Source organism: Lampetra planeri, chromosome 32, assembly GCF_965212315.1.
Source record: "Lampetra planeri chromosome 32, kcLamPlan1.2.h2, whole genome shotgun sequence".
NCBI classification, from domain to species: domain Eukaryota; kingdom Metazoa; phylum Chordata; class Hyperoartia; order Petromyzontiformes; family Petromyzontidae; genus Lampetra; species Lampetra planeri.
Genome location: NC_136138.1, coordinates 3,280,432 through 3,304,369, shown reverse-complemented (window position 1 = coordinate 3,304,369; position 23,938 = coordinate 3,280,432). Strand labels below are relative to the sequence as shown.

The following is a 23,938-nucleotide window of genomic DNA, read 5'->3' as shown; positions in this document are numbered from 1 at the left end:
GCGGATAACGCGTTACCAAAGCGCTGCGGATTGCTGCCTCTGCACACGTGGATGCTTGAAAGGGGGTTCCACTTTCATCCTGGGAATCTAGGACTAGACCTGGGTTTTCAAGCTTCAGTGTTGGAGCGCGACCGTGTCAGGGGCGCCCAGAAGCATGGGCCAAATATGAGAAATTACTCTGAAACCGACTCAACTGGGAAATACGGCGCGACTTTGCCCGACACTGCGAAAACACGACAGGACCCTCCTGAGGAAGTCTCGAGGCCTCAGTGAGGCTTTCCTGGGTAAACAAAGTGTCACAATTGATACGCTGTAATTATTACTGCATCCGGCAGTTTACGCGCGTTAAACAGTGGCGATTTAAATCCACTATGGATCGTGCGGAGCTGCAGCCAGGGGGCTGTGATAATGTTGGGGATGTGGCGGCGATCCCCTCGTGTGCGCGCACAACAGATGGCGAACAATAGACTCACGCAGGACCCTCATGCACGGACAAGGCTACAGCTGGGTACTGGCTGACGGGGAAGAGATGCGCGCAATTGCTCGCTCACGCCGCTGCTTGCCAGAATGGCCTCCACTCGAGGCAATTCTCAAGCGGTATTGATCTGCTTGTCCACGCCGACCAGACGTGTTTGGAAGAGGTGGGCGTGCCCACAATTTACCCCAACACACGCGACCTGCCAAAATCGACTGTGGTGCACCTATTTATACTGCTGGCCAGATTGAAACGGCCGTGGGAGGGATAAGAGAAACTTGCCACGTTGTTTCACCTGTCGCACCGCGAGACTGCATGGAAATGACGACAACTGGATTGCAATTCCAGCCTGTGGCTAACCAACGTGCAAGGTGCGATTTGATGGGAGGGGGGGGGAGAGGTGATAGTGGGGTGGTGATGGGGAGTTGGGGGTTGATGTGATGGGGTAGGGAGATGGGGGGTGATGTGATGGGGTAGGGGGATGGGGGTGATGTGATGGGATAGGGAGATGGGGGTTGATGTGATGGGGTAGGGAGTTGGGGGGTGATGTGATGGGGTAGGGAGATGGTGGGTGATGTGATGGGGTAGGGAGATGGTGGGTGATGTGATGGGGTAGGGAGATGGGGGTGATGTGATGGGGTAGGGAGATGGGGGGTGATGTGATGGGGTAGGGAGTTGGGGGGTGATGTGATGGGGTAGGGGGATGGGGGGTGATGTGATGGGGTAGGGGGATTGATGTGATGGGGTAGGGAGTTGGGGGGTGATGTGATGGGGTAGGGAGATGGGGGGTGATGTGATGGGGTAGGGGGATTGATGTGATGGGGTAGGGAGATGGGGGGTGATGTGATGGGGTAGGGGGATGGGGGGTGATGTGATGGGGTAGGGGGATTGATGTGATGGGGTAGGGAGTTGGGGGGTGATGTGATGGGGTAGGGAGATGGGGGGTGATGTGATGGGGTAGGGGGATTGATGTGATGGGGTAGGGAGATGGGGGGTGATGTGATGGGGTAGGGGGATGGGGGGTGATGTGATGGGGTAGGGAGATGGGGGGTGATGTGATGGGGTAGGGAGATGGGGGGTGGTGTGATGGGAGGGTGTGCGTTTCCCTCGTTGCTGCTCGTTACTGGACATTGCCGCCAGCCGTCGGGTTGAGAGCCTGGATCGTGGTCGAGCGCGAGGGTGCTTGGGACTAGCAGGTGCTGTAGTGTAGGGGCTGGCCAGAAGATGGCAGTACAGCAATGGATTATTAAATCCATCTGGGTGGAGCTTTGAGTGTGACCCACTCCTCTGTGCTGCCTTTTCTCCACGTTCTCCGGTTACCTCTCGCAAGAAGCCAAACTCTCGTTGCTGGAATTAACCGAACATCCCAATGTAGCAGGATCCTGCGGAAATTGTGTCTTGAGACTCTGCGAGGCTTCGCAAGCTAATATGCATCAGTATAATTAGTTCAAAGTGCGTATCCCACAGTAAGGCAATATAATTCACCTGCTATGTGTGTCATAATTAATATTGTTGCTATCAGTTATGTGTCAATCTATTATTGCACAAAGGCCTCCGGTCGTACCTCCGATGAGCACGGTTGGCTACGGAAGGTGCGAAGGTTCAGCACACATACGTGTTTAGTTTGTTGTCCTTCCCCGCACCTCTGATTAGCACGTTTGTCTACGTACGGTGCGAAAGAAGTTCAGCATACATACATGTTTAGATTGTTGTCCTTTCCCCGCACCTCCGGTTACCACGGTTGCCTACGTACGGTGCGAGAGAAGTTCTACATACGTACACACTGGAAATGTGACAAATTGCACCTTGTGTAACGTTGGTAGGGGAGAAGGGCAACTTGATTTGCCCTCAGCTTGCATTGACAGAAGGGTCGATTCGCTTCTCAATGCGAAACACAGCGCTAGCACTGAAGCGGAGACGCACGCTAAGGCGACACTACTCTCTACGACAACACGCGCACGTCGATGTGCTACATCTAACCGCGGAATCGTCAACGCGCGCGTCAGGCGTTTTCACTTTCTGAAAACATTCGATGATAAAATATTTTTCCCACCCCGAGGCATTTCTGCATATTCGTAATAGTCCCTGAAAATGTGATGAAATGTCGCTGTTTGAGTGAGAATAGGAATGATAATTGCTGTATTTGTATCGAGCGTCGTTACGGGTGCACACCGCGTCACGCCGCCGTGGAGAAACCCCAGACGAGCAGGAAGGCAGCCAGAATTGACAATTGCCCAAGCTCTGTGATCCTATATTTGGTTGTTTCGACAACTCCACGAATGAGTGTTGAGATAATAACAATATAATTCAACTTGGTTCAAATGTGTCTGGTGATATCCGGGCCACCCACTTTGTCCTGGCAGTAAAGATGAAAGGGTTTTCATTCAACACATATTCAATCGTATTCCACACACACACACGTCCTCTGTCCTGGCAAATAAAAAAACCTGAACACAAACCTCTCTATTGTACTAGCACAGTAGACGTCAGTGGTGCCCCGGGGGGGGCCGCGGCTGCAGCAGGAAGGTGGCTACACGAAGCTGAATGATTGTAACCACCACCAGGGGGCTCATGATTACGGTCGCCGACGCAGCACACCGTGCCGTGGAGGTCGCCTCCGCTGCCCGGCCTGGCGTCAGCTCCACCTCTTGGTCTGCGTCAATATCTAGAGACGACAACACACACGTGACTCTTCCCATCATCGTCAGCCACGATCTATCCACTGCTGGATGAAAGCCTCACCTTGGGGAGGCTGCCAGCTCTCGCGATCTGGCAAACCAACAATTCACCCAGCACCTGTTACACGAACCTCGGCGGACACTCTCTCGGCCACGTTCCATTCCCCGGCACATAGGAAGAAAATGGCTGTATTTGTAAAATGTCCTTTGTAACAACTCCTAGGTTGAAAATGTGATGTTGGTAACCAATATTTGATATCTTGACTTAAAGCTTTCGTGACTGCAAAAATTCATATTCATTGGGTCTTTCGGTAAAGCCACGTAGACAGAAAAAATCATACAAATATCACGACGTTTCGATCGCAACACAAGCAATCGTCATCAGGTGAAAGAATAGCGGGAGAGCTGCTGAGGCAGGACGTTATCAAGGTTGTAGATGGGTGTAGCCCAAGGGTCATAAGCGAAGTGGGCGGGGCTAGTGATGAAATGTACATGTAAATGTCAGATCGGGTAAATCGGAGAGCTACCTCCACTACGAAGCTGCAGAGGTGGCCGTTGTATTGTGAGAGATTAGCAAGTCAATGTTAGATCGTAGCGCCACCGCCACATCGAGGAAAACCAGCAACGGTGGCTGTGTTAGTGAGACATTTAACCTGTTAATGTAAAACCAGAGAGTCGAAAATAACTACTAACATCGGCAGGTAGGATGGAAACATCACAGCCAGTTATGACTTAAACTGGTTAATAACGTCCTTCCAAGTGACCCAAAGAGATCACCAGCGTCTCTGTGGAGAATGTAACAAAATCACTTCGCAGGCGACATCCTCCTGCTCCACCCGTCTGTCCCGCCAGGTAGACAGACCGATCAGACGCATAGCATTCTGGGAGTGCATTATTTAGGAGCATTGGTTCAACGCGAGCAGTGGTGGCAATGCTGTTACAAGTGTTTAAATTAGGGTTTAATATGTGTCCTTGTGAAATAAACGACGCTGACCTGCATCCAATGCATCTATCTGTATCCAATGTGCCCGCACCTCCGATTAGTACGGTTGGCTATGTATAAAAGAAGTTAAACGTACATACAGACATTAGGCCTAACATTGCGTCAGTCACATGGACAAGGCTGGCATCAAAGGTCAGCAGCCAAAGTGAGTGATGCTCATGTTTACGGCCCTGGGCCAAGTGACCGTGGAATTGACACATTCCTATGATGGGAGCAAGTCGATCCACAGGACACAATCACCGTTGATCTTCTTGGCAAAGTGGTACTCAATTTACAATCCCAGAGGGATGATGGTCTGAGTCAAACCCCCCCCCCCCCACCCAGGATATATGAACTAGCAACCTTTCGATTATGATCCACCTGGTCGGGTTCAAGGATAAAACATCTATTGCACTCCAGCGACTGTGTGTGTGTGTGTGAGACACGTGGATCCTTAGTAGTGGGGAGTGGTAGTGTAGCGATTAGCGCGTTGCGCTACAAACCGAGCGAACAGAGTTCGATTCCCGCTCACGGCCAACACCAGTGACGATTATCTGAACCGGTCCTGGGCCTCCCGTAGGTCTACTCAGTCTCAAATTAGTACCTGGTGCGGTGTGTAAACATTGCCACTTGGGACACCCACCCCTCGTGCACCGTACTGGCCTTCATAGGTGCTGCTCGCTAACAGCACTAACCCCAACAGTCTGTTAAGGCCATACGAGCCGATCTATGGTTCGTGCATGTGCTGCTCACCTGTAATAGTTTGGCTTGAAAGGACCATTCTTGCTCATCCCCAGATACTTGGCTTGGTCGTCTGTGAGCTCTGTGAGATGAGCATCAAATGTTGGCAGGTGCAGACTCGCCACGTACTCGTCTGTGACACGGACACAGGTGATACACACAGTCTGTTGAAGCACCAACAATAACGTGCTTCCAATAGAGACCGATTTTCCCTTCACTTGATCAGGCCACATATTGCAATGTCTGGAAATATATTGGGGACTAATGTGGAACGGTGGAAGCGTGCTTGGGGATTGTTACAGAGGTTCGCGGTGCAAATTCGGCAGGCCGCCCTGGATTTGAAATAAAATTTACCTGCAAATTACTTCATTGGGATGAACATAGCAATCATTGCCTCCTACCACGAAAATTTAGCAGCACCCTCCTGAAAGAGTGTTGAGACTCAGTGAGGCTTTCCTGGCTAAAAAACATTAAATAATATTAATGTCTAGGACGACATAGAGAGCTGTCTTTTGTTCACAATGCGGTGCCCCGGCAACAGAGTTCAATCACCGCTCATGGCCAACATCGGTAGCAAATATGTGAAGCAGTCTTGGGCCTCCCCCTCGGTCGACTCAGCCATATATGAGCACCTGGTGCGATATGTAACAATGTGTAAACATCACCAGTCGGGAAACAAAGGTGGCTGGGCATGGTGCTGGCCACCCACCCCATCATAGGTGTGCCAGACCGGCCCTCTTATGTGCTCACGAACAACACTTGTGCGTTTCTGTGCATACAATATTTTGTAGAACAGAGTACGCAAGTAACGGCATCCTTTGGGGCATAATGCGATGGGCGAGCCTTGAGCGCTTTGCTCTGATCCTCCCAGAGATCATAACGTTTTTGAACCGTCTTTGGGATTCTGAAGCTCTTTGTCAGCTTCCCTCACTCATGTCTGAGCGTGTCCCGTAGGTGCTGGTCTAATGGGAGTACTGGAGTTTATTTGCGACGAAGTAGAACCGTGACAACGGCCACCGTACGAACGGCTGTGCAGCGCGTAACAAACCTAACGGTATTATGAACGCTGCAAATGTCAAAGAGTGAAAAAGAATGCACAGCAGGGATGAAGTGAATGTCTCACCCATCTTCTTCGGCAGTAAATACACATCCTGTTTGTAGCGTCCGTCTGGAGCATTGTACAGTTCAATTAGAGCCAGCGCCTGTCACACACACGCGCAGAGAACAGACCGTTGGGGCAAGTGCTGTTAGGGAGCACCGATGAAGACCGGCATGGCACACGAGGGCGTGGGTGGCCAGCACCACGCCCGACCACCTTTGTCTCCCAAGTAGCAATGTTTACACACCACATCAGGTACTCATTTGAGGCTGAGTCGACCTAGGGGAGGCCCAGGACCGGTTCAGATAATCGTCACTGGTGTTGGCAGTGAGCGGGAATAGAACTCGGGTCGCCGGGTTATTCGCGCAGCGCGTTAACCATTACACACACGCGTGCACACACAAGCACGCATGCACACATGCAAGTATTGGGATCTCATGTCATCACACGTTTTTTACGTTTAGCATATGCACACGCACACTTTCCAGAGCAAGAGCATGACTTCTGGTACAATCAGCACACATCTGACGTGAGTGTGCTGGTGTGTGCGAGTGGGAGTCTGCGGCTGTGTTTGCGTGGTTGGCGAGTGTGTGTGAGTGGAGAGTATGTGCGAGTCGTGCGAGTGGCATCGTGAGTAGTATCATGAGTGTCAATGGTATAATAAGTGTGAGTGATATTGTGTGAGTGGTATTGTGAGAGTGGTGAATAGTATCGTGAGTGGTGAGTGGTATCGAGGGTGAGTACGAGTGATACCGTGAGCGGTGACTGAGTGGCATCGTGTGAGTGGTATCGTGAGTGTGAGTGGTATCGTGAGTGTGAGTGGTAGGGCGAGTGGCGAGTTGCACTACCAAGCACCGACGCGCACTGCGTGTCAGTTCACCTGTGTGGTGGCTGTGATGGACAGCACAAACGAGGGCACACTCGAGCTGCTACGGTTCAGGAGACGGCCCTAAAAACGTTCAGCAAAAACAGCAAAAAGCAAAGGAATTGCTTAAAAAAAAATCACCAGCAAAGGAGCAAATGCAGAGAGCAAAATAAAAAAGAAAGCAACGATACGCAGAGATATCAGCGAGGTCCACCCTGAAAGTACGGTTACTGAGCATCATGTCGATTAGGTGAACATGAAGAACGACATCCGATGATTTTGGCCAACTTCAGCAGCAGGCCACTATGCCAAACAGTGTCATATAGGTAGCACCACAGAGGTCAATCATTGCTGTGCCGATTTTATGTTGACGCTGGAAACCAGCCTCTATGAGGGTGGTGAAGGCAACGGTCTGTTTCGCAGCAGCTAAGGCTAGTTTGAAAACCGATTTTTTTTTGGGGGTTGATAATGAGTAAAGTCTGGCAAACATGGCACGTTCCATCAGCTTGGAGGTGTAGGGCCAGAAGAATGGTGATGACTTTGACCTGCTTCCATTCTTTCGGGAGTTTGCCTGTCCATATAGTACTCTTAGGTTTTTTCGGTAAAGTCACGTAGGTAAAAATAAATTCTAAAAATGATAGAAATGATAATAGAAATAAAATAATAAATCACGACGTTTCGGAGGCAACACAAGTCTCCGTCATCAGGTGGGACCGTCACAGCTAAATTTACTTGATACAGTAAACTTGATATAGTAAATTTAGCTGTGACAGTCCCACCTGATGACGGAGACTTGTGTTGCCTCCGAAACGTCGTGATTTATTATTTTATTTCTATTATTTTTTTAAAATACATTTTTTTATTTTTTATTTTTACCTACGTGACTTTACCGAAAAAACCTAAGAGTATGAATCCTTGCAGTCACGAAAGCTTCAAATCTAGAATTAATGTCCATATAGTCCCAGATTATGTCGAAACGCAGGACACAGACCATTATGTCCCTTGTTGGACCTTGTTGCCCTGAGGGTCTCAAGAGCCAGAAAATCCTCACCGAGTCTCAAGACTCTTCTTCACGAGGGTCCTGCAAAGTGTTCACAGTAGGGGCCGATGATTTATTGCTCTGCGTGTTTCCCAATTGAGTAATTTGCGGCGTGTAAAATTTGGACCGTGACACCTGCGCACAAATTCCCCACTCTTGCAAATGACGTCAGCCACTGTGACTAGTTATCAGCCACTGTGAGTGAAACTGATGGCACGTGGTATTGTATGGTTCATACACTGCAGTATTAACCAGAGAAACCTCTGGATTTGAACACCCACGAACCTCTGCATCAAAACTGTTCAACCACCACACTGGAGGTCACAACAACACACCTACTCATTTACTCACTGTCCCACTCACCAACTCACTCAGCCATTTGCTCACCCACTCACATCTTCTTAGGCAGCCTGCTGGGCTGTGTTACTGATGTGGTTGTGTGTAATATTTTATCGTCCTATACCTTGTGTCATTATTTATCTGATGGGATTGTTTTAATTAAAGATGGACCAGGATGATGATGATGACGCAAAATGTGTGTGAGAGCGGATTGGAATAATATAGGAAGTCGAACGTGATAAGGAAACGTGGCAATGTGCCCAAGACATTTTTAACGAGTGTGTATGACCGACTATGGTGACTGGATGAGGCACGTGCAGACTGACAAGTACAATGAAACAAAATATGAAAAGTGAGCAAAAAAACAAAGAGTGACGCATGCTGGGAATGACACCGAGACACAGGATGAACATACGGATCGGAAAAAATGCACAAGTTATAAACATCATGGCTTAATAACACGAAGGGGACTTGCGCCGGCCATGTCACGGCAAGACGACTAATTACGGAATGGCGGCCAAATGAGAGCACGCACCGACGAGGATGTCCCCCACGCAGATGGAACGATGAAAACAACTCGTGTCCAGGAGCTAAATGGAGTGCGCATCGGCCACGGATGATAAAGATGATCGTGAGAGGTGGTCACAGCTTGGGGAGGCCTTCATCCAGCAGTGGATTGACCATGGCCGTACCTCGGCCAGCAGAACGAGGCGCTTTCCATCGGGCCAAGTCACATGGTCCACGTGAGCTCGCACTCGCTCCCACGTGAGATCAGGACTGCGCAGGCTCGCCTGCTCAGACGCACGCACACACACAGACGCATACATCGGCAAGAAAGTGCGTGTGTCAGTGTGTGTCAGCCTGTGTAAACAAGCATTCCTGTATGTGTCAGCATGTTTCAGCGAGCGTGTTCCAGCGTGCGTGTCATTGCGTGTCAGTGCCTGTGTGTCAGCGTGTCTGTCAGCGCATGAGCATGTCAGGGTGTCAGTGTGTGTCCGCGAGTGTCTCACTGTGTGTTAGCGAGCATGTGTCAGCATGTCAGTGCATGACGGTGTGTCTGTGGCAGCGTGTGAGCATGTCAGCGTGTGTCAGCGTGTGTTAGCGGGGGAGCGTGTGTCAGCGTGTCAGCAGGAGCGAGCGCGTGTCAGCGTGTCGGCATGAGTTAGCGTGTCACAGCAAGCGATTGTGTGTTAGTGTGCGCCAGCGCATATCAGCGAGCAAGCGAGCGTCTGTCAGCGTTTGCGTGCCAGCGTGTGCCAGCTCGCGCTCACCACGTCGATCTCCGTGTTGGAGTGGCCCATGTTGCACACGATGCAGCCGTTCTTCAGCCGGTCCAGGTGCTCGCGCGTCACCACGTTCTTGTTGCCTGTGAACGGCGCGAGTGAGTTCGGAACGGGGGCCCTCGCGGCGGCGGCGGCGTGTGCCGCCGGGCCCAACGCAGCTCACCTGTGCAGGTGATGATGATGTCTGCTTGGCGCACGATCTCCGCGAGTTTCACAATCCGGTAGCCCTCTAAGCTGCATTCCCACAACGCACAACATGTGGCCTTTCGTTATTTTCATTTCGTCCTTTAAAACAGTTGGTGAGCAAAGGCCCAATATGTCAAACAGTCAGCCACAAACAGCACTATCGAAGTAAGAAAAGGTTTCTTGAATTGAGCAAGGGTACTAATAAGAGCTTTGGGAAAAGAGACGATGGGAGGGAATTACAAAGTGTAGCAGTGCGAGGGAAGAAGCAGAAAGAGAAGTGTTGTGACCTGCAGTGTGGTGACTGGTTGGGTGAGTGGGTGGAATGTGAGGGTGAGTGAGTGGGTGAGTGAGTGGGTGACTGAGTGCGTTGGTGAGTGGGACAGTGAGTGGGTGAGTAGGTGTGCTGTTGTAACCTGAAGTGTGTTGGTTGAACAGTTTGGATGAGATAAAAACGAGTCCTATATAGTCAGTGATTTCCTACTAAATTGAGCAAAGGCATTTTTGCTCATCTCCTGTTTAGGGCCCTGCAGAGACAGAAATGGAAATGACACATTCCTGTGACGGTGGCGAGTCCATCCAAAGAACAACTACTGTCGATCTTCCCCACAAAGTGGTACTCATTTTATTGACTCTGCAGAGATGATGGGCTGAGTGGACCCCAATCAGGATCTGATCTCGTAACCTTCCGCTCGCTCTCCAGCTGAACCACGCAGTATTATTGTTTATATGGAGACACAAACGTGTGCTGTCGGTGTATTTTGTTGACTAAGTGAAGTGATTTAACGCATAGCCCTCGCAGCCAGCATTAACGAGAGCACAGTAATGTTTTTACACCATTGGAACCTCCTTTGCCAGTAGCAAAATATAATTGTTTTTTTACCCTTTTATCTGGCAACAAAACTGACACCTTTTTTTACAAGGAGTCATGTTTGCATTGACCACAATACCTGCGGTCGGAATGCAAACAAAAAACACAACTCTGATAATGTATGCACAAATGTGAGACTAGGCTCTAAGAAAAGCTGTCTCGGGTGTGGACCAACCAATTTCAAGGACAGTGCATACATTATCAGAGTTGTGTTTTTTGTTTGCATTCCGACCGCAGGTATTGTGGTCAATGCAAACATGACCCCTTGTAAAAAAGGTGTCAGTTTTGTTGCCAGATAAAAGGGTAAAAAAACTATTATCATTATTATAGTAATGTTTTTGTAAAAGCACTGCCACTCTGTGAATGTATCGGTGCAGAGGACCCAACCACTCGACATGTTTACCAGGCCTGCAGGGCACATATTGGATCCATCTCCGTGACGTAAACCACAGCACCCAGCGCTTTCAGTGCGGAGCAGCAGCCCTTGCCCACCTGCACGCAACAAGACCAAGCGCTGTCAGCGAGCACCTCCGAAGGCGAACCAGGCGTGGAGTGGCCAACACCATGCGCACTGATGTTCATTACATACCACACTGGTACTTATTTAAGGGTGAAACAGCCTGGGTAAACCACGGAATTATTAAAGATATTCGTTACCGACGTTGGCTGCCAGCAGAAATCAAACCGATTGACTGCCCAACTCCTGATGAGGCATGGAATATTGAAGACAATCCAAAGTTTGCCATTATGGGAACTTTAGGTGAATCACACAACAAGCAGCCAATAACATTTGCAAGATGGGGGGCACAACAGCCTGCACTGGGCCACAACACTTGCATTTATATATATTTTTTCTTAAACACAATTTTTTCTGAACACAGCCCCAAAGCCCTAAAACATCAAGGGGCCGGCAACAAACAGCACAATCAAAGTTGTGATTAGAGATAACACGTTTCTTGAATGGAGCCAAAGTTATTGCAACAACTTGGGGGAAAAGAGACGATGCGAGGGAATAATCAGAAAGAGAAGTGTCGAGACCCACAGTGGGAGCATAGATCATTGAGTGGCTAAGTGGCTGAGTGGATCACCGAGTGAGTGGTTGAGCGAGTTGTTATGCCCTGCAGTGTTGGTTGCACACAAGTGTGGATGAGATGAAGCAGTCGGTGTGTGGGAGACCGAGTCCTCAACACGGGTGCAGGAATCAACGAGTGAAGTTCATGAGAACATTAACCACGACAATTGCATTTGCAGAAGAGTGACACGGAGGCGACTGACCACCGGTGAGCGAGCGATGGGAGTGAATCAATGAGTGTTGGATCATCCTTCACCCTGACTGCTGTTCTACTCTGAATTCTATTGAGTGCAGTTTCGGTAGGAACTGGGTGCTAGACCCCAGATAAGTTTGCATCAGACACAAAAGCTCACCTCTCCATATCCGCACACCACCACCTGCTTACTGCCAAACATGATGTCTGTTGTCCGTTTGAGACTGCACAAGACACGCGAGGTTGGGCGACATGAATATATAATAACCGGATGGGATTTTCACAAAGTAGAGACCAGCAGCGATGAAAACAACAGCGCGTGCTTGTAGCGCGTGCAGACGAAACCACGTGATTCGAAGCATCATTGTAATTGGGCAATAATGACAGCTCTGACCGGAGCGCATTAGAAGGTTCAAAAAGTAAATTAGCAGAGTTTTAGCCTTGTAGATATATTGATACAGTACATATAAGCTGGGCTTACGAAAATTTTGTTGTTGTTATAACTACAGGGATATTTTTTTATTAAAAAATAATACATTTCTGCTGAAACACTGCACAAAAATGTTATAGACAGTCATTGTGGTGTTACCCCCTCTGATGGTGTCACCCAGTACGGTCCGCACCCCCCACACCCCCCTAGTGACGCCACTGCGTATGTGTAAAATCATGAGCATATAATTATGATGGAAGACATAGTGCACGCTTCCATGCCTGTGAATTATTGCAATGAGTAGCAACTGTTAGGCACCCTTGTTATATATGTGGCCTGCTTTCGATTTCTAGGTATATGTGTAGCGCGCTATAAAGGGGCTACGTGTACTTACCTGCAGTAGCAGACAGGGCCCACCAGGGGCAGTAACTTGGACCGGCATAACGGTCGCTACATTCCCCAGCCCCAAAGCAGGGAGGGCTGCGGGGTGTTCTAGGATCCCCCGAGACCCCTCCCCCCCTGGAACTCTCTGGAAGGGAGGTGTGGCCAGGGGCTGGGAGGTGTATAAAAGCCGGACCACTGGACGGGTCTGGGGCCAGTTGAAGACTGAAGCCCGACTAGCTAGGACCCTGGGACCCACCTGACCCGCCGCCCTTGTAAGGGCCGGGTCTGAGTGGGCCAGTGGTGCGACCCTAAAACCCTCGGGGCCCGACGTCCTTGTAAGGGCCGGGACCGAGCAGGCCAGTGGTCGAAACCTGTACCTTGGCTGGGTCGGGTCAGAACAGCCTCCCCTAGGTCACCCCTAGCCGGAGGGCTCAGAGACCGTGGCCCCAGTAGTGGGGCACGTCAGTGCGCAGGCGGTACCTTCTTAGTCAGCGGGTGAAGGGGCCGTAACCCCTTCGAGTGTTAAGGGTTCGCTACGCGCTGTATCGTAGCCTTGTGTTAATAAACCGTGTTGCCTCCAAACGTGCGTCTCCACCATCGTGAAACCCACACTACATATGTACGGATGAGTGTGCATGTTTATATGTTGATGTGTGTCTTTGTCTTTCAATGGGGAAAAGTAGCATAGCGGTTTGCATTTGATTCCCACTCACGGTCAACACCAGGTGACGATTATCTGAACTGGTCCCGGACCTCCCCTGGGTCGACTCAGCCTTAAGTGTGCCTGGTTCGGTGTGTAAACATCGCCACGAGGGAGACAAAGGTGGAGGGTGTAGTGCTGGCCACCCAACCCTCTTGTGCTGTGCCAGCCTTCATTAGGTGCTCGTGAACAGCATTTGCCCCTACAGTCTGTTAGCACGGTTGGCTACGTACGGTGCGAAAGAAGTTCAACCTACTTAAGTATACGTGTATTCTTTAGGTGTATGTCTTTGACGTTTGCTATGTATGTGTGTATGGATATTTACGTGCAGTAAAACCTTTTCATTTGTGGAAGTTTTCACGAAATTCGATTATTCACAATTTCATATTTGTACAGTAAAACCTTGGATTGTGAGTAACTTGGTCTGCGAGTGTTTTGCAAGACGAGCAAAATGTTTAAATAAATATTAATTTGATTAACGAGCGAGGTCTTGCAATACGAGTAGTACGTGCATACGCTTTGTCTGCCGAGCGCCACGTGATCACAACTGATATACGAGTGCTTTGGATTACAAACACATTTCCGGAACGAATTATGCTCGCAATGCAAGGATTTACTGTATACTGGTTCACGTTACGCACCTATCCACCTCGACTATTTGCGATTTAGCAACGTGGCATCATGGCGGAGTGATGCTTGCACAGTTGTGGATTGTGGCCCCCATGTGGGCGTACCCAAGCCGTTGTGTAACACACACACACACTCGACGTGCTCACACAAATGTGCAGTACACACATTGCCTTGTGCAGTACACACATTGCCTTGTGCATCTAGCCGTCCACTCGTTGAGGTGCCATACGGACGCCTAGTTGGTGTATCGTTAACGTTCAAGTGTTGAGGTAAATAATGTATTATATTTTGTTGTATTATTTGTGTTATGTTCTATTTGTATCATTGTACAATTTAATTAAGTATATGGATGCTATTTATGTGTCGAGTACAGGATGAATATGTTGAAACGTTTAAATTCTCTCTTGTATGTTGTCGGACACGAGAATCTAACCCCCATTTTTCCTTTCTAAACATACCGTATCTACAATCGCGAATTCTACTATTGCCAGTTTTTAAAGAACAAGGCCTTACCGTATTTACCATATTTGTCATTACGTATTTGCTATGTATGCATCCCTTGACACCCTGGACACCCTTGCAAACGAGCCGTTCCATCTCAAGGGATATTTTCCAGGTTAGAGATATATATATACAAATACATAGAACACACAACACGCGTTAACATTTATCAGTGTGAGTTGCGCACAGAGGCCCTACGCACCCATCAAGAATGGACTCCCGGCAGCTGTACAGGTTATCAAACTTCTGCTTGGTGACTGAATCATTAACATTGACAGCTGGCACGCACAGCTTGCCGGCCTTGGACAGCTGGTAGAGCCTGCACACAAACACACGGCAACCACCAGAAGGAGCATTCAACAATCGCGTGCAATGACACGGTAGCATTCAGCCAAGTTCAAGATGGCGTTAGGGCAACGTCGTTCTATGGAGCAGCAACATAGCCCAGTGGTAGTGCTTTCACCTGCCTGTAGCAGAGATTTGTGGTTTGAATGCGGAAGGCTACTCTGGTTAACACTTAGGATCAAGTTGTCATGGTGCACGAAGACGCTGACGCCACCACACCTCCCTGGCTACCGACGCTTTCTACTCAACGCCAAATCTCGCAGCCGCTGCACAGTAGATGCGCAGAAATCTCCAATATCTACCCAAACCATAACGTACCTGCCGTCCACTCGCAGTGGACGTTAACAATCCGGTGACGTCATGCGAATAAGAGGAGGCTGTTGTGCGCCGGCGTCAAGGTCCAAAATTGTCAAATTTGAAGAATTACACTGCAAATTACTCAATTGGGATGACACAGAGAAGACGATCACCGCTCTTGACTAGCAGAATAAAGCCCAATTACAGGTTGCTGCAGTCACCTTGTGCGGAAAAGAGACAAACTGCAATTAGGAGGGAGGGGCCTTAGGCAGAAAAAAAATACTTAAAAAAACACAGAGCAATCATCGTCCCCTACCCGATACAAACTTAAAGAGGACCCTCCTGAAATTGAGTCTCGAGGCTTGGGCGAGGCTTTCCTGAATAAAACAAGCGTAGCAGTCGTGATGGTAATGATCTGTATATTTCTATTGCAGAGGCAAGTCTGCCAATAGGACGGCCACCATTGATCTTCCTCACAAAGTGGTACTTGTTTTTATCTAACATGCAGGGATGATGGAATGAGTCAACCCCCAAACAGGATTATATATTGTAACCTTCCGATTGCGAGCCACTCGTTCTACCACTGAGCCAGGCGGCTAAAACACAGCACAGTAAGGGGCACAGGTGGTGCATCGTCCAGTCATCTCAGTCATTCAACCCATGGCACCTGGGTCTGTCCCGTGAAGCCCTGCCAGCGGGCATTCGACACTTAACGTGGCCCGAAAGTGCAAATAGCCTGGCACAAGCGCCGTGTTCACATCACCGCCACTTAGTGGCGAATGGCGGTTGTTGTTGTTGTGCATGAAGCACCTGTGCACGCCCGTGACACTCTCCTCCACGATGCCCCGCACGGTGCGGAACATTGACGGGTACTGCTTGTACATCCAGTGGGTGAGGTCCCCGCCGTCATCCAGGATCTGTCGGCAAAGGCGTCGCCATCTCACCGTCACCGCGCGGTAAAATACGCAAAAAAACATCGCTGTCACACCCAACCAGTTGGCAAGTTCCTGCTCAAATGAGCATTTGAAGGTGGAACTCATCTCCTGTCCCTCAGCCAGCGGTGAAAATTCCACATTTCAATTGCAGAGGCAAGTCTGCCCATAGGACAGCCACCATTGATCTTCCTTACAAAGTGTTACTCGTTTTGATCGACCATGGAGGGATCTTTGTCTTTATTTTGTCTTTCTGTGTGGGGTGTGTGTGTGCGGCATGTGTCGTGGTGTGGGTGTGGTGTGTTGGAGACCATGTTCGGTTGCCAGCCCTCGACGTTAATGCAGCGGTCGATACACCACCAGAAGTCATCCTCCGCCTCTCCCTTCCAAGCAAACACCGAGAAGCCTGCGAGAGAAGAACATGCCGAGTCACTCTGGTACCCAACTCTGTTCCCCCACTCCCTTCCTTTTAAAATAAGTTGCCATGCCAATGCCATTAAGGCTGTCTTTGTGTTGTATAAAATAAACATTTGTAGATTGTCATGGTACAATATTCCAAAAAGTTTGTGTTTTGTTCATAAACACGTCAGAACAACTGATATTAATCAACCTAAAAAAAACCTCGTCTGATATTTCTATACTTTTTTATGGGGAGTGACTTTGTACAAGCTACTCTTTTACCAAGTGTTTTTGTATCAAATAATAATAATACAAATAAACGTGTTTACACAAGCCGCACCCTTCGCTGTGGCTGAAAAGTTCCCTTGACGTCATTCAAAATGAAAACGCCACAGCAGAAATCATCATCGCCTAATGGCAGGGTAATGCCCACATGGTGCAAGGTGATTCGGGCAAAGAGCGAACATGCACACAAAAGAAGCATGGAGAGATGCACGCACACAAAAAAGGAACACGTGGATTAGAGAAACGTACACGGGTTAATGAGATCATTAAAAACGGTGAAGCAAAATGGGCTCCGGCAGGACAAGCTAGTCGCAGGGGTGACGGTCGATAAAATAACAACGAAATCGGTTAGTGTGCAGGTGCTGGATGGACTGTTGCATCGTGGGAGGTGGCGGCGGCTTGCAGAGGCCTTCATCCAGCAGTGGATTGACCATGGCTGATGATGATGAAAGGGAACAGTATAAGATTACACCCAAGTTCACAGTAGCCACTGGCGAGCAGGCCATCTGGCTTTTGCTAGCAGAGTGATGATGATGGAGCCCGTGGGGATGAGGACAGAGGAATCGATTAATGTTGTAGCAGGGATGGAATTCTCCCAATTTGTATTACTGTTATTCTTACGTGTATTCACCCAGAAACGCCCGAGTGTCAAGACTTTCTTTGAGGAGTGTCCCGCGACATGTATCACCAGTCAAGTAATTGTGCGGCTAATTTTTCAGCATTGGTATATTTTTATTTTATCTACGGGAGGAACCAGAGAACCCGGAGGAAACTGATGCAGAACAGAAATGCATGCAAGCTGGGAGCGGAATCCAGGCACTTTTTGCTGTGAGGCATGAGTGTCAGACACTGCCACCCTGTGTCGTGGTGCCACGGTAGCATTGAGATGTTAACTACCTCGCCTGGCAAACAGGAGGCCATGGGTTCGATGTGAACCCTGATCGCGTGTATTTTCTCTGGGTCCTCCGGTTTTTCCCTCCATATGTAGAAACGTGCGTTTAGAGTATTTGGCTGCTATAAATTCCCACAAAGCCACTTCGTTGAGCTATAATTTGTGATATCCAGGTCACTTCTGAAAAAGAGCTATATGTGGGCCTTACCTGGTAAAATATAAATAGTTTAACAGTCTAGTTGAGTAGTATGGGAGAGTGGGATTTGCTCGCATTCCCACCAGACTCGGCGAGTGCAGCCGCCACTTCATCGTGGGTGGAGAAGATGTTGCAGGCTGCCCAGCGACACTGCGCCCCGAGGGCACACAGAGTCTCTATCAGCACCTGCACATACACACGACACACGGTGTTAGTGTCTCACACGACACGCCATTAGCATCGCACATGACACGGCATTAGCATCACAAACCAAACTCTTTTAAGTACAAAAGTAAAGGTGCGGCCCTTAATTGCTTGCTCACGCCATTGATGAAGGAACTTGCGGTACTCTTCCACGTTGATCGGATGTATTGAAAGTGGGCACACCCATACTAAACGCAAACTGCTAGGTGGACAGAGGTGGTGGTGAGGTAATCAACTTATCCCCCATTGCTTCAACTGCCAGGGCCAGGCAGAGCCGTCCGATGGCAGAAGGTCGTGTCAGACGGAGCCGTCCGGTGAGTCATGGCGACCGCCACGGGCCCCGCGTTTCGACGTCACGGTATCAGATGTAATACTTCCAGTTTAGTTTGAAAGGGTCGAGGGGCCCACACCTGCCTATGGACCGCCCTGCGGCCAGGAGATTTAAATCGAGCCAACTACTCTGGATTGCAAGTCCAGTGTCCTGACCGTTGCACTGCGGTGTTAGCTCCCGAGCGACCTAACTGACCATGGCAAACGTCCCCACTAGAGTAATCAGTGAATCTATAAAGCACTATTTTTTATATGAATGAACTCATTAAAATCAGTAACCAAATGCTCTTTTGTAGGGGAGGGGTTTCATTCTAGAGCAGGACATTTGATGAAAGGTTTGGTTTTCAATTTTGGTTCGTGCAATTACTGGTTTACTCCGTTTTGCCATTTTTTTGGTTCGACCCCCTGCTGCTGCTAACTGTTCCACACCACTGTGGCAGCGTCCCTCAGAATCGGAATATACCACGAAACCAAAACCAAAGACTCGACCACGGCCAACCTGAGGCCCACGGATGCCGTGTAGTTCACGTGAACTTGACGGCGAGGGTGTGGGCTCACCGCCGCCTGCGCCGTGATGTGTGTGCAGCCCACCACCTTGGCTCCAGCCAGGGGCTTGTCCCCCTGGGCCCGCTTCCTCAGCGCCATCAGAGCCGGCATCTCTGCAATGGTGCATTCATTCATTCATTTTCATTGGGTGACAGGATGGCGGCAGCACCATGGTAAAACTTGCAGCAAGCAGCAAGAGGCGCTAACCATTCCGCCACTGACTCGGCCGCCTTTATGCATGGAATTTGTATGTCCTCTTTTTGTTCTGCATGGGGTTTTCCTCCAGGTTTCTCCCATAGCTAAAAAGCATCTACACAATGTAACTGGTATTTGCCAAAACAGCCAAATGTTTAAAAATTACCTCCAAATTACTCAATTAGAATTACACACGGCAAATCATCGCCCCTCCCCCCTCCCCTACTGGCAGATACATACTCACTTGCTGATCAGGATCCGAGTTTACCTTGTGCCCACCGGGGCAGCTGCCATTGTGGGGGTGCCCTTTATTGCGTGCAAAGCGCTGAAACGTCCCGGCACGAAGGAGGGCGGCTCTATCAAGCACAAATCACTGTTGTCACTCTCGCTACGATTATCATTCCCTACCTTGCTCGGCAATCTCGATCTCTCTGCGGCCGAACTCGGCTTGCTTGATGTTCTTCACACAGAAGTCTGAGCTGCTCTTGGAGTTCGACTGTCGCTTCTCCCTCGGGGAAACCTCATCCTCGCTCTCCGAGAAAGACGCTGCAAATACAGGAACCAGCAATGAATCAGTCAACGCAGATGTTTCATCATTAATATTATCATGGCTTCACCTGACACACGTCATAGATTTTTGGGTTAGGCCACGTAATGATCTGGGCAATTTTTTTTTTATCACGAAACACTCCACCACCCAACACAGCCAAACAAATTAAATTGTCACGTGTAGAAGCGTTTAATATTCCAAATATTGTTTCAATTCACTAAGTTAAAGACCAATTATCACAGCCATATTTTGCAGTGTGATACGCGACGTTTACTTCAAACTGCACCAAGCAACCTCAGAAGTCAGAATAACCGTGTTAATGACCTTGGGTTCTTAGACAGGCATCATGACATCATGGTCAATATCTGGCTTGAATCCGATTGGTTGTTCCTGTGATGCCATGACACCTATTTAGGAAGCCGGGCCCGGTTGCAGTAAACCGTGGTCACCGTTGGCGGCACAGGTTCGCTGATCGAACTCTGCAGGCCATCCTGGTTAATACTGCGAGTGGGTGTATTCACCTTTTCCTGTTCCGAGACGTCTGTAAGTTGCAGGGTGGGTCCCTTTTACCACTGAATCTCGGAATGCTGTTGTTTTTAAAGGAATTGTACTCGTCGCAGAGAACTGTAGTGACACGACTGCACTCTATGATAGCTGGCGCCAAACTGAGCCACACGCACTCCCACATGGCCTTGTGAGAGCCTCGATACCGATAAAATAATAAAAAACAATTCTTCCAATTTTATTCCGATTCCGGAATCTGAAGAAAAACTGAAGACGGGCACGTATATCATCGTAAAATCGTAAAATACTACGTGCCGCTGTTTGCTCCACTCGCAGTGAACTGAACGCTTGTGGTCGGCATCATTAAACACAAAACTCCCCGTCCATTCATTCGCTGCCGTACGACTCGTGTGTCTCGCTGTGCGGAAGTCACCGGAGCTGTAGCTGTCCGCCGAAGACTGCGAGATGGAGCGTGAGTACGCGGCCACTCCCGTCTTCATGGGCCGCTTGCTCACCTCCTGCAGTTGGTCCGCGAACTGGATCTTCTAAAAACAGAAATGACGGAGGGCAAGAGGGGCCACATCGCACGGGCACGCGTAAGCAGTGATGCAGGGACGCAGCTCATCCTGACGTGGTGTGACGACGACGAGGTGTGTGCGAGTTACCTCAGAGCACAAGGGCAGAGGGGGTGGCAGAAAAATGCACAAACGCCACTTGCGGACTGCACGCCACAATTTTTATATTTTACCAGGTAAGGCTCACCAAGCTATATCGCTCTTTATTAGAAGCGACCTGACCGCAAATAATAGCTCAACGAAGTGGCGTATTACGTGCCAATTTATAGCAACCAAGTACTCTAAACGCATGTTTCTAAATGTGGGGGGGGAAACCCGGAGGACCCAGAGAAAAATCCACACGACTACGGGGAGAACTCCAAATATACAGCGTCGGGATCGAATCCACGACCTTCTGTATATCAGGCGAGGTCGTTAAAATCTCGCTACCGTGGTTTGCTGCTTGTGAGCTGCTAAACACGTTGGCCGGGTGGTTCACGTATCAAATCACAACAATCAATGCAGAATAATCCCCTTGTTACGCAATCCCTCACTACACAAAGACCCCCCCCACCCCCCCGTAATAGCCTTAACATACTTTTTAGGACAAGTGCTGTTAGCGAGCACCTATGAAGGCCGGCACGACACACTAGGGGGTGGCCAGCACCACGTCCGGCCGCCTTTGTATCCCCAGTTGGCAATGTTTTACACACCGCATCAGATACTAATTTGGGGCTGAGTCGACTTAGGGGAGGCCCAGGAGCGGTTCTGATAATTGTCACCGATGTTGGCCGTGAGCGGGAATCGAACTCGGGTGGCCAGGTAAACACAGCTAACCGCTGCACCACCGCTCCCCACACACCAAAGACAAAGATCCCCCGTGTAGCCTTAACAGACTGTTGGGGCAAGTGCTGTTAGCGAGCACCTATGAAGACCGGCACGGCACACGAGGGGGTGGGTGTCCAGCACCACGCCCAGCCGCCTTTGTCTCCCCGAGTGACGTTGTTTACACACCGCACCGGGTTCTCGTTTGAGGCCGAGTCGACCTAGGAGGAGGCCCAAGATCAGACCAAATAAACGTCACCGTGAGCGGAAATCGAACTCTGCCCCGCCAGGTTCGTGGAGTGCAACTCGCGAACCACTGCGCCACCACGAGTCGCTCAGCCACACGGAGACCACCACCACCACGGGGGGCAGACGTCTCGCTACGTCTCCCCTGCGAGGCCTAGGAGCCTGCCCAGCCTCACTGACCACAAAGATCCCCCCCCCGTGTAGCCTTCACAGACTGTAGGGGGCAAGTGCTGTTAGCGAGCACCTATGAAGACAGGCACGGTTACACGAGGGGGGTGGGTGGTCAACACCACGCCCGACCGCCTTTGTCTCCCCCAGTGGCGATGTTTACACACCATAGCAGGTACTCATTTGAGGCTGAGTCGACCTAGGGAAGGCCCGGTTCAGATAATCGTCACTGGTGGTGTTGGCCGTGAGCGGAATTCGAACCCGGGTCGCAGCGTAGCGCTAACCGCTGCGCCACCGCTCCCCTCATTGACCACGGCCACTTCGCGTCTCGCCTGCCCCGCACATCTCCCTCACCCCGCGCCGCCTTCTCTCCCGCCGCTACCTTGGGCCGCGCTTTGGCCTGAGCGGCTGCCCGCGCCGCCGCCGCCGCCGCTGCTGCTGCCGGCGTCGTCCCCTCCGCCTCCTCCTCTCCCCGCTGCTGCTGCTGCTCCTCGTCCGCCATCTTGAGCAGGGATGAGGCCGACGACGACGACGACCTTTGACCCCTTCACCCCCCCCCCCCAAAGGTCACCGCACCCCCAACCCCCCCTCCCCCTCCCGCCTGCTGCAACAGACTGCTGGGGCAAGTGCTGATAGCGAGTAGCGCCCGTGAGGTTCAAGCTACAAAGACAAAGATCCCCCAAATAGCCTGCAATTGACTGTTTGGGCAAGTGCTGTTAGCCAGCACCGATGAAGGCCGGAAGGGTACACGAAGGGGTGGTGGGTGGCCAGCACCACGCACGAAGTCAGACAAACGCCACCTAGTGAAAGACCCAACTCAGAAGATCACCTGGGTTTTTTTTTATCTTACACGAAGTTGCTCATGGTCCACCCCTACCGAAACTGCATCCGCTTGCACAAACCATGGCGGAAGATGCGGATACCTGATACACAAATGGGAAATATAAAAAAATAAACTCTCCAGTAGTGTTAGCGACTGTGGGCATCCAGAACAGACCGTATCAACATATAACGACGCAATGCCCGATCCACAAACGGACAAATTGGCGGTACGCCTGTGCAACGTCACACACCGGTCCTCATAAAACACTTTGAAATGGAAATTTGAATCAGTAAACCTGTTTATCAGCCTTTCATCGACCCTGTCGCTAAGTTCGACGCGATTCGAAGGTGTATTCAGTATACGGAGACTTGTTTAGAAAAGGTCAATATTGACCATTGGCTTGGGTCCGAGGGATGCGATTTTTTGGGTCGACTTATAAGGCGAGCGCCTGGAGCAGCAGCAGCAGCTTTCTTGCGTTGCCTTAGGAGCCTCAGGTGAGACTGGAGCATCATCTTCGTCGTCATCTTGACCCGCCGATGATAGCATGGCAACTAGGGATCGTTAGGGTTATGGTAATGGCAACAAATGAGGTCAAAATATAAAACTCGTGGAAAAAACCAAATGCTATTTAAAGACAGGGTTTTCCAATATAGGCAACATTGTTCATGTTTCTCTAACCTAACCCTCGCCAACCGACTAAGTCTCGGGCACGATTCAAAGCGCTGAGCCAAACGTCATCAGGCTGGGTGCTATACTTCAACAGACTGTGAAGCTTCGTGTCCAGCTGCTCATAACTTTCGTCTTCCGACTGCTTCGAGAACTGATTTTGACGCACTACCCCGCGAGATGTTCTAAATATAGTGAAAAAAATTTGGTAAACATTTGATTTTTTATTATTATTCCATACACCTTTGTACCGCCAATACGTCCAGATGCAGTTACCTGGCTTGACCACCTGAATGTGAAATTACAACTTAAAACTTTTATGGCTGCAGGAATTAATATTCTTGGATCTTTCAGTAAAGTCACGTGGATAGAAAAAGAAAAGGAAAAAATGCATTTAATTAAACATAAAAGCAAAAAACCCACGATGTTTCGATCGAAACACAAGCGTTCTTCATCAGGCCTTCATCAGGTGACTTTACCGAAAGAACCAAGAATGTGAAATTGTAGTTGTTGCTC

The 23,938-nt window shown here is 49.7% G+C and overlaps 1 protein-coding gene across 2 annotated transcripts; it reads right to left on the bottom strand.

Annotated features, from left to right (window-relative positions):
* Positions 1-2,599: 2,599 nt before the first annotated feature.
* Positions 2,600-22,457, bottom strand: LOC144729299 (S-adenosylhomocysteine hydrolase-like protein 1). Of its 2 annotated transcripts, XM_078609448.1 has the most exons (17): positions 22,316-22,457; positions 20,574-20,685; positions 19,495-19,632; positions 18,904-19,004; positions 17,895-17,997; positions 16,351-16,445; positions 15,918-16,024; positions 14,668-14,784; positions 11,981-12,044; positions 10,959-11,047; positions 9,665-9,735; positions 9,490-9,584; positions 8,911-9,009; positions 6,856-6,924; positions 6,000-6,078; positions 4,889-5,009; positions 2,600-3,140 (listed from the first exon to the last, which is right to left on the bottom strand). In XM_078609448.1, exons 1-17 carry the CDS (start codon positions 22,433-22,435, stop codon positions 3,134-3,136), a joined length of 1,587 nt encoding a protein of 528 aa, XP_078465574.1. In that variant the 5' UTR covers positions 22,436-22,457; the 3' UTR covers positions 2,600-3,133. The 2 variants fall into 2 exon arrangements, with proteins under 2 accessions (XP_078465574.1, XP_078465577.1); XM_078609451.1 differs by lacking the exon at positions 2,600-3,140 and having other exon boundaries at positions 4,885-5,009.
* Between the last annotated feature and the right edge of the window lie 1,481 nt (positions 22,458-23,938).

Coding starts and splice junctions, on each gene's coding strand:
- LOC144729299 (XM_078609448.1), bottom strand. CDS start 22,435: ATGGCGGACGAGGAGCAGCAGCAGCAGCGGGGAGAGGAGGAGGCGGAG. Junction 20,686..22,315: donor AGGCCAAAGCGCGGCCCAAG/GTAGCGGCGGGA, acceptor TTCTGTTTTTAG/AAGATCCAGTTCGCGGACCA. Junction 9,736..10,958: donor ATATGTGCCCTGCAGGCCTG/GTAAACATGTCG, acceptor GTGGGAATGCAG/CTTAGAGGGCTACCGGATTG.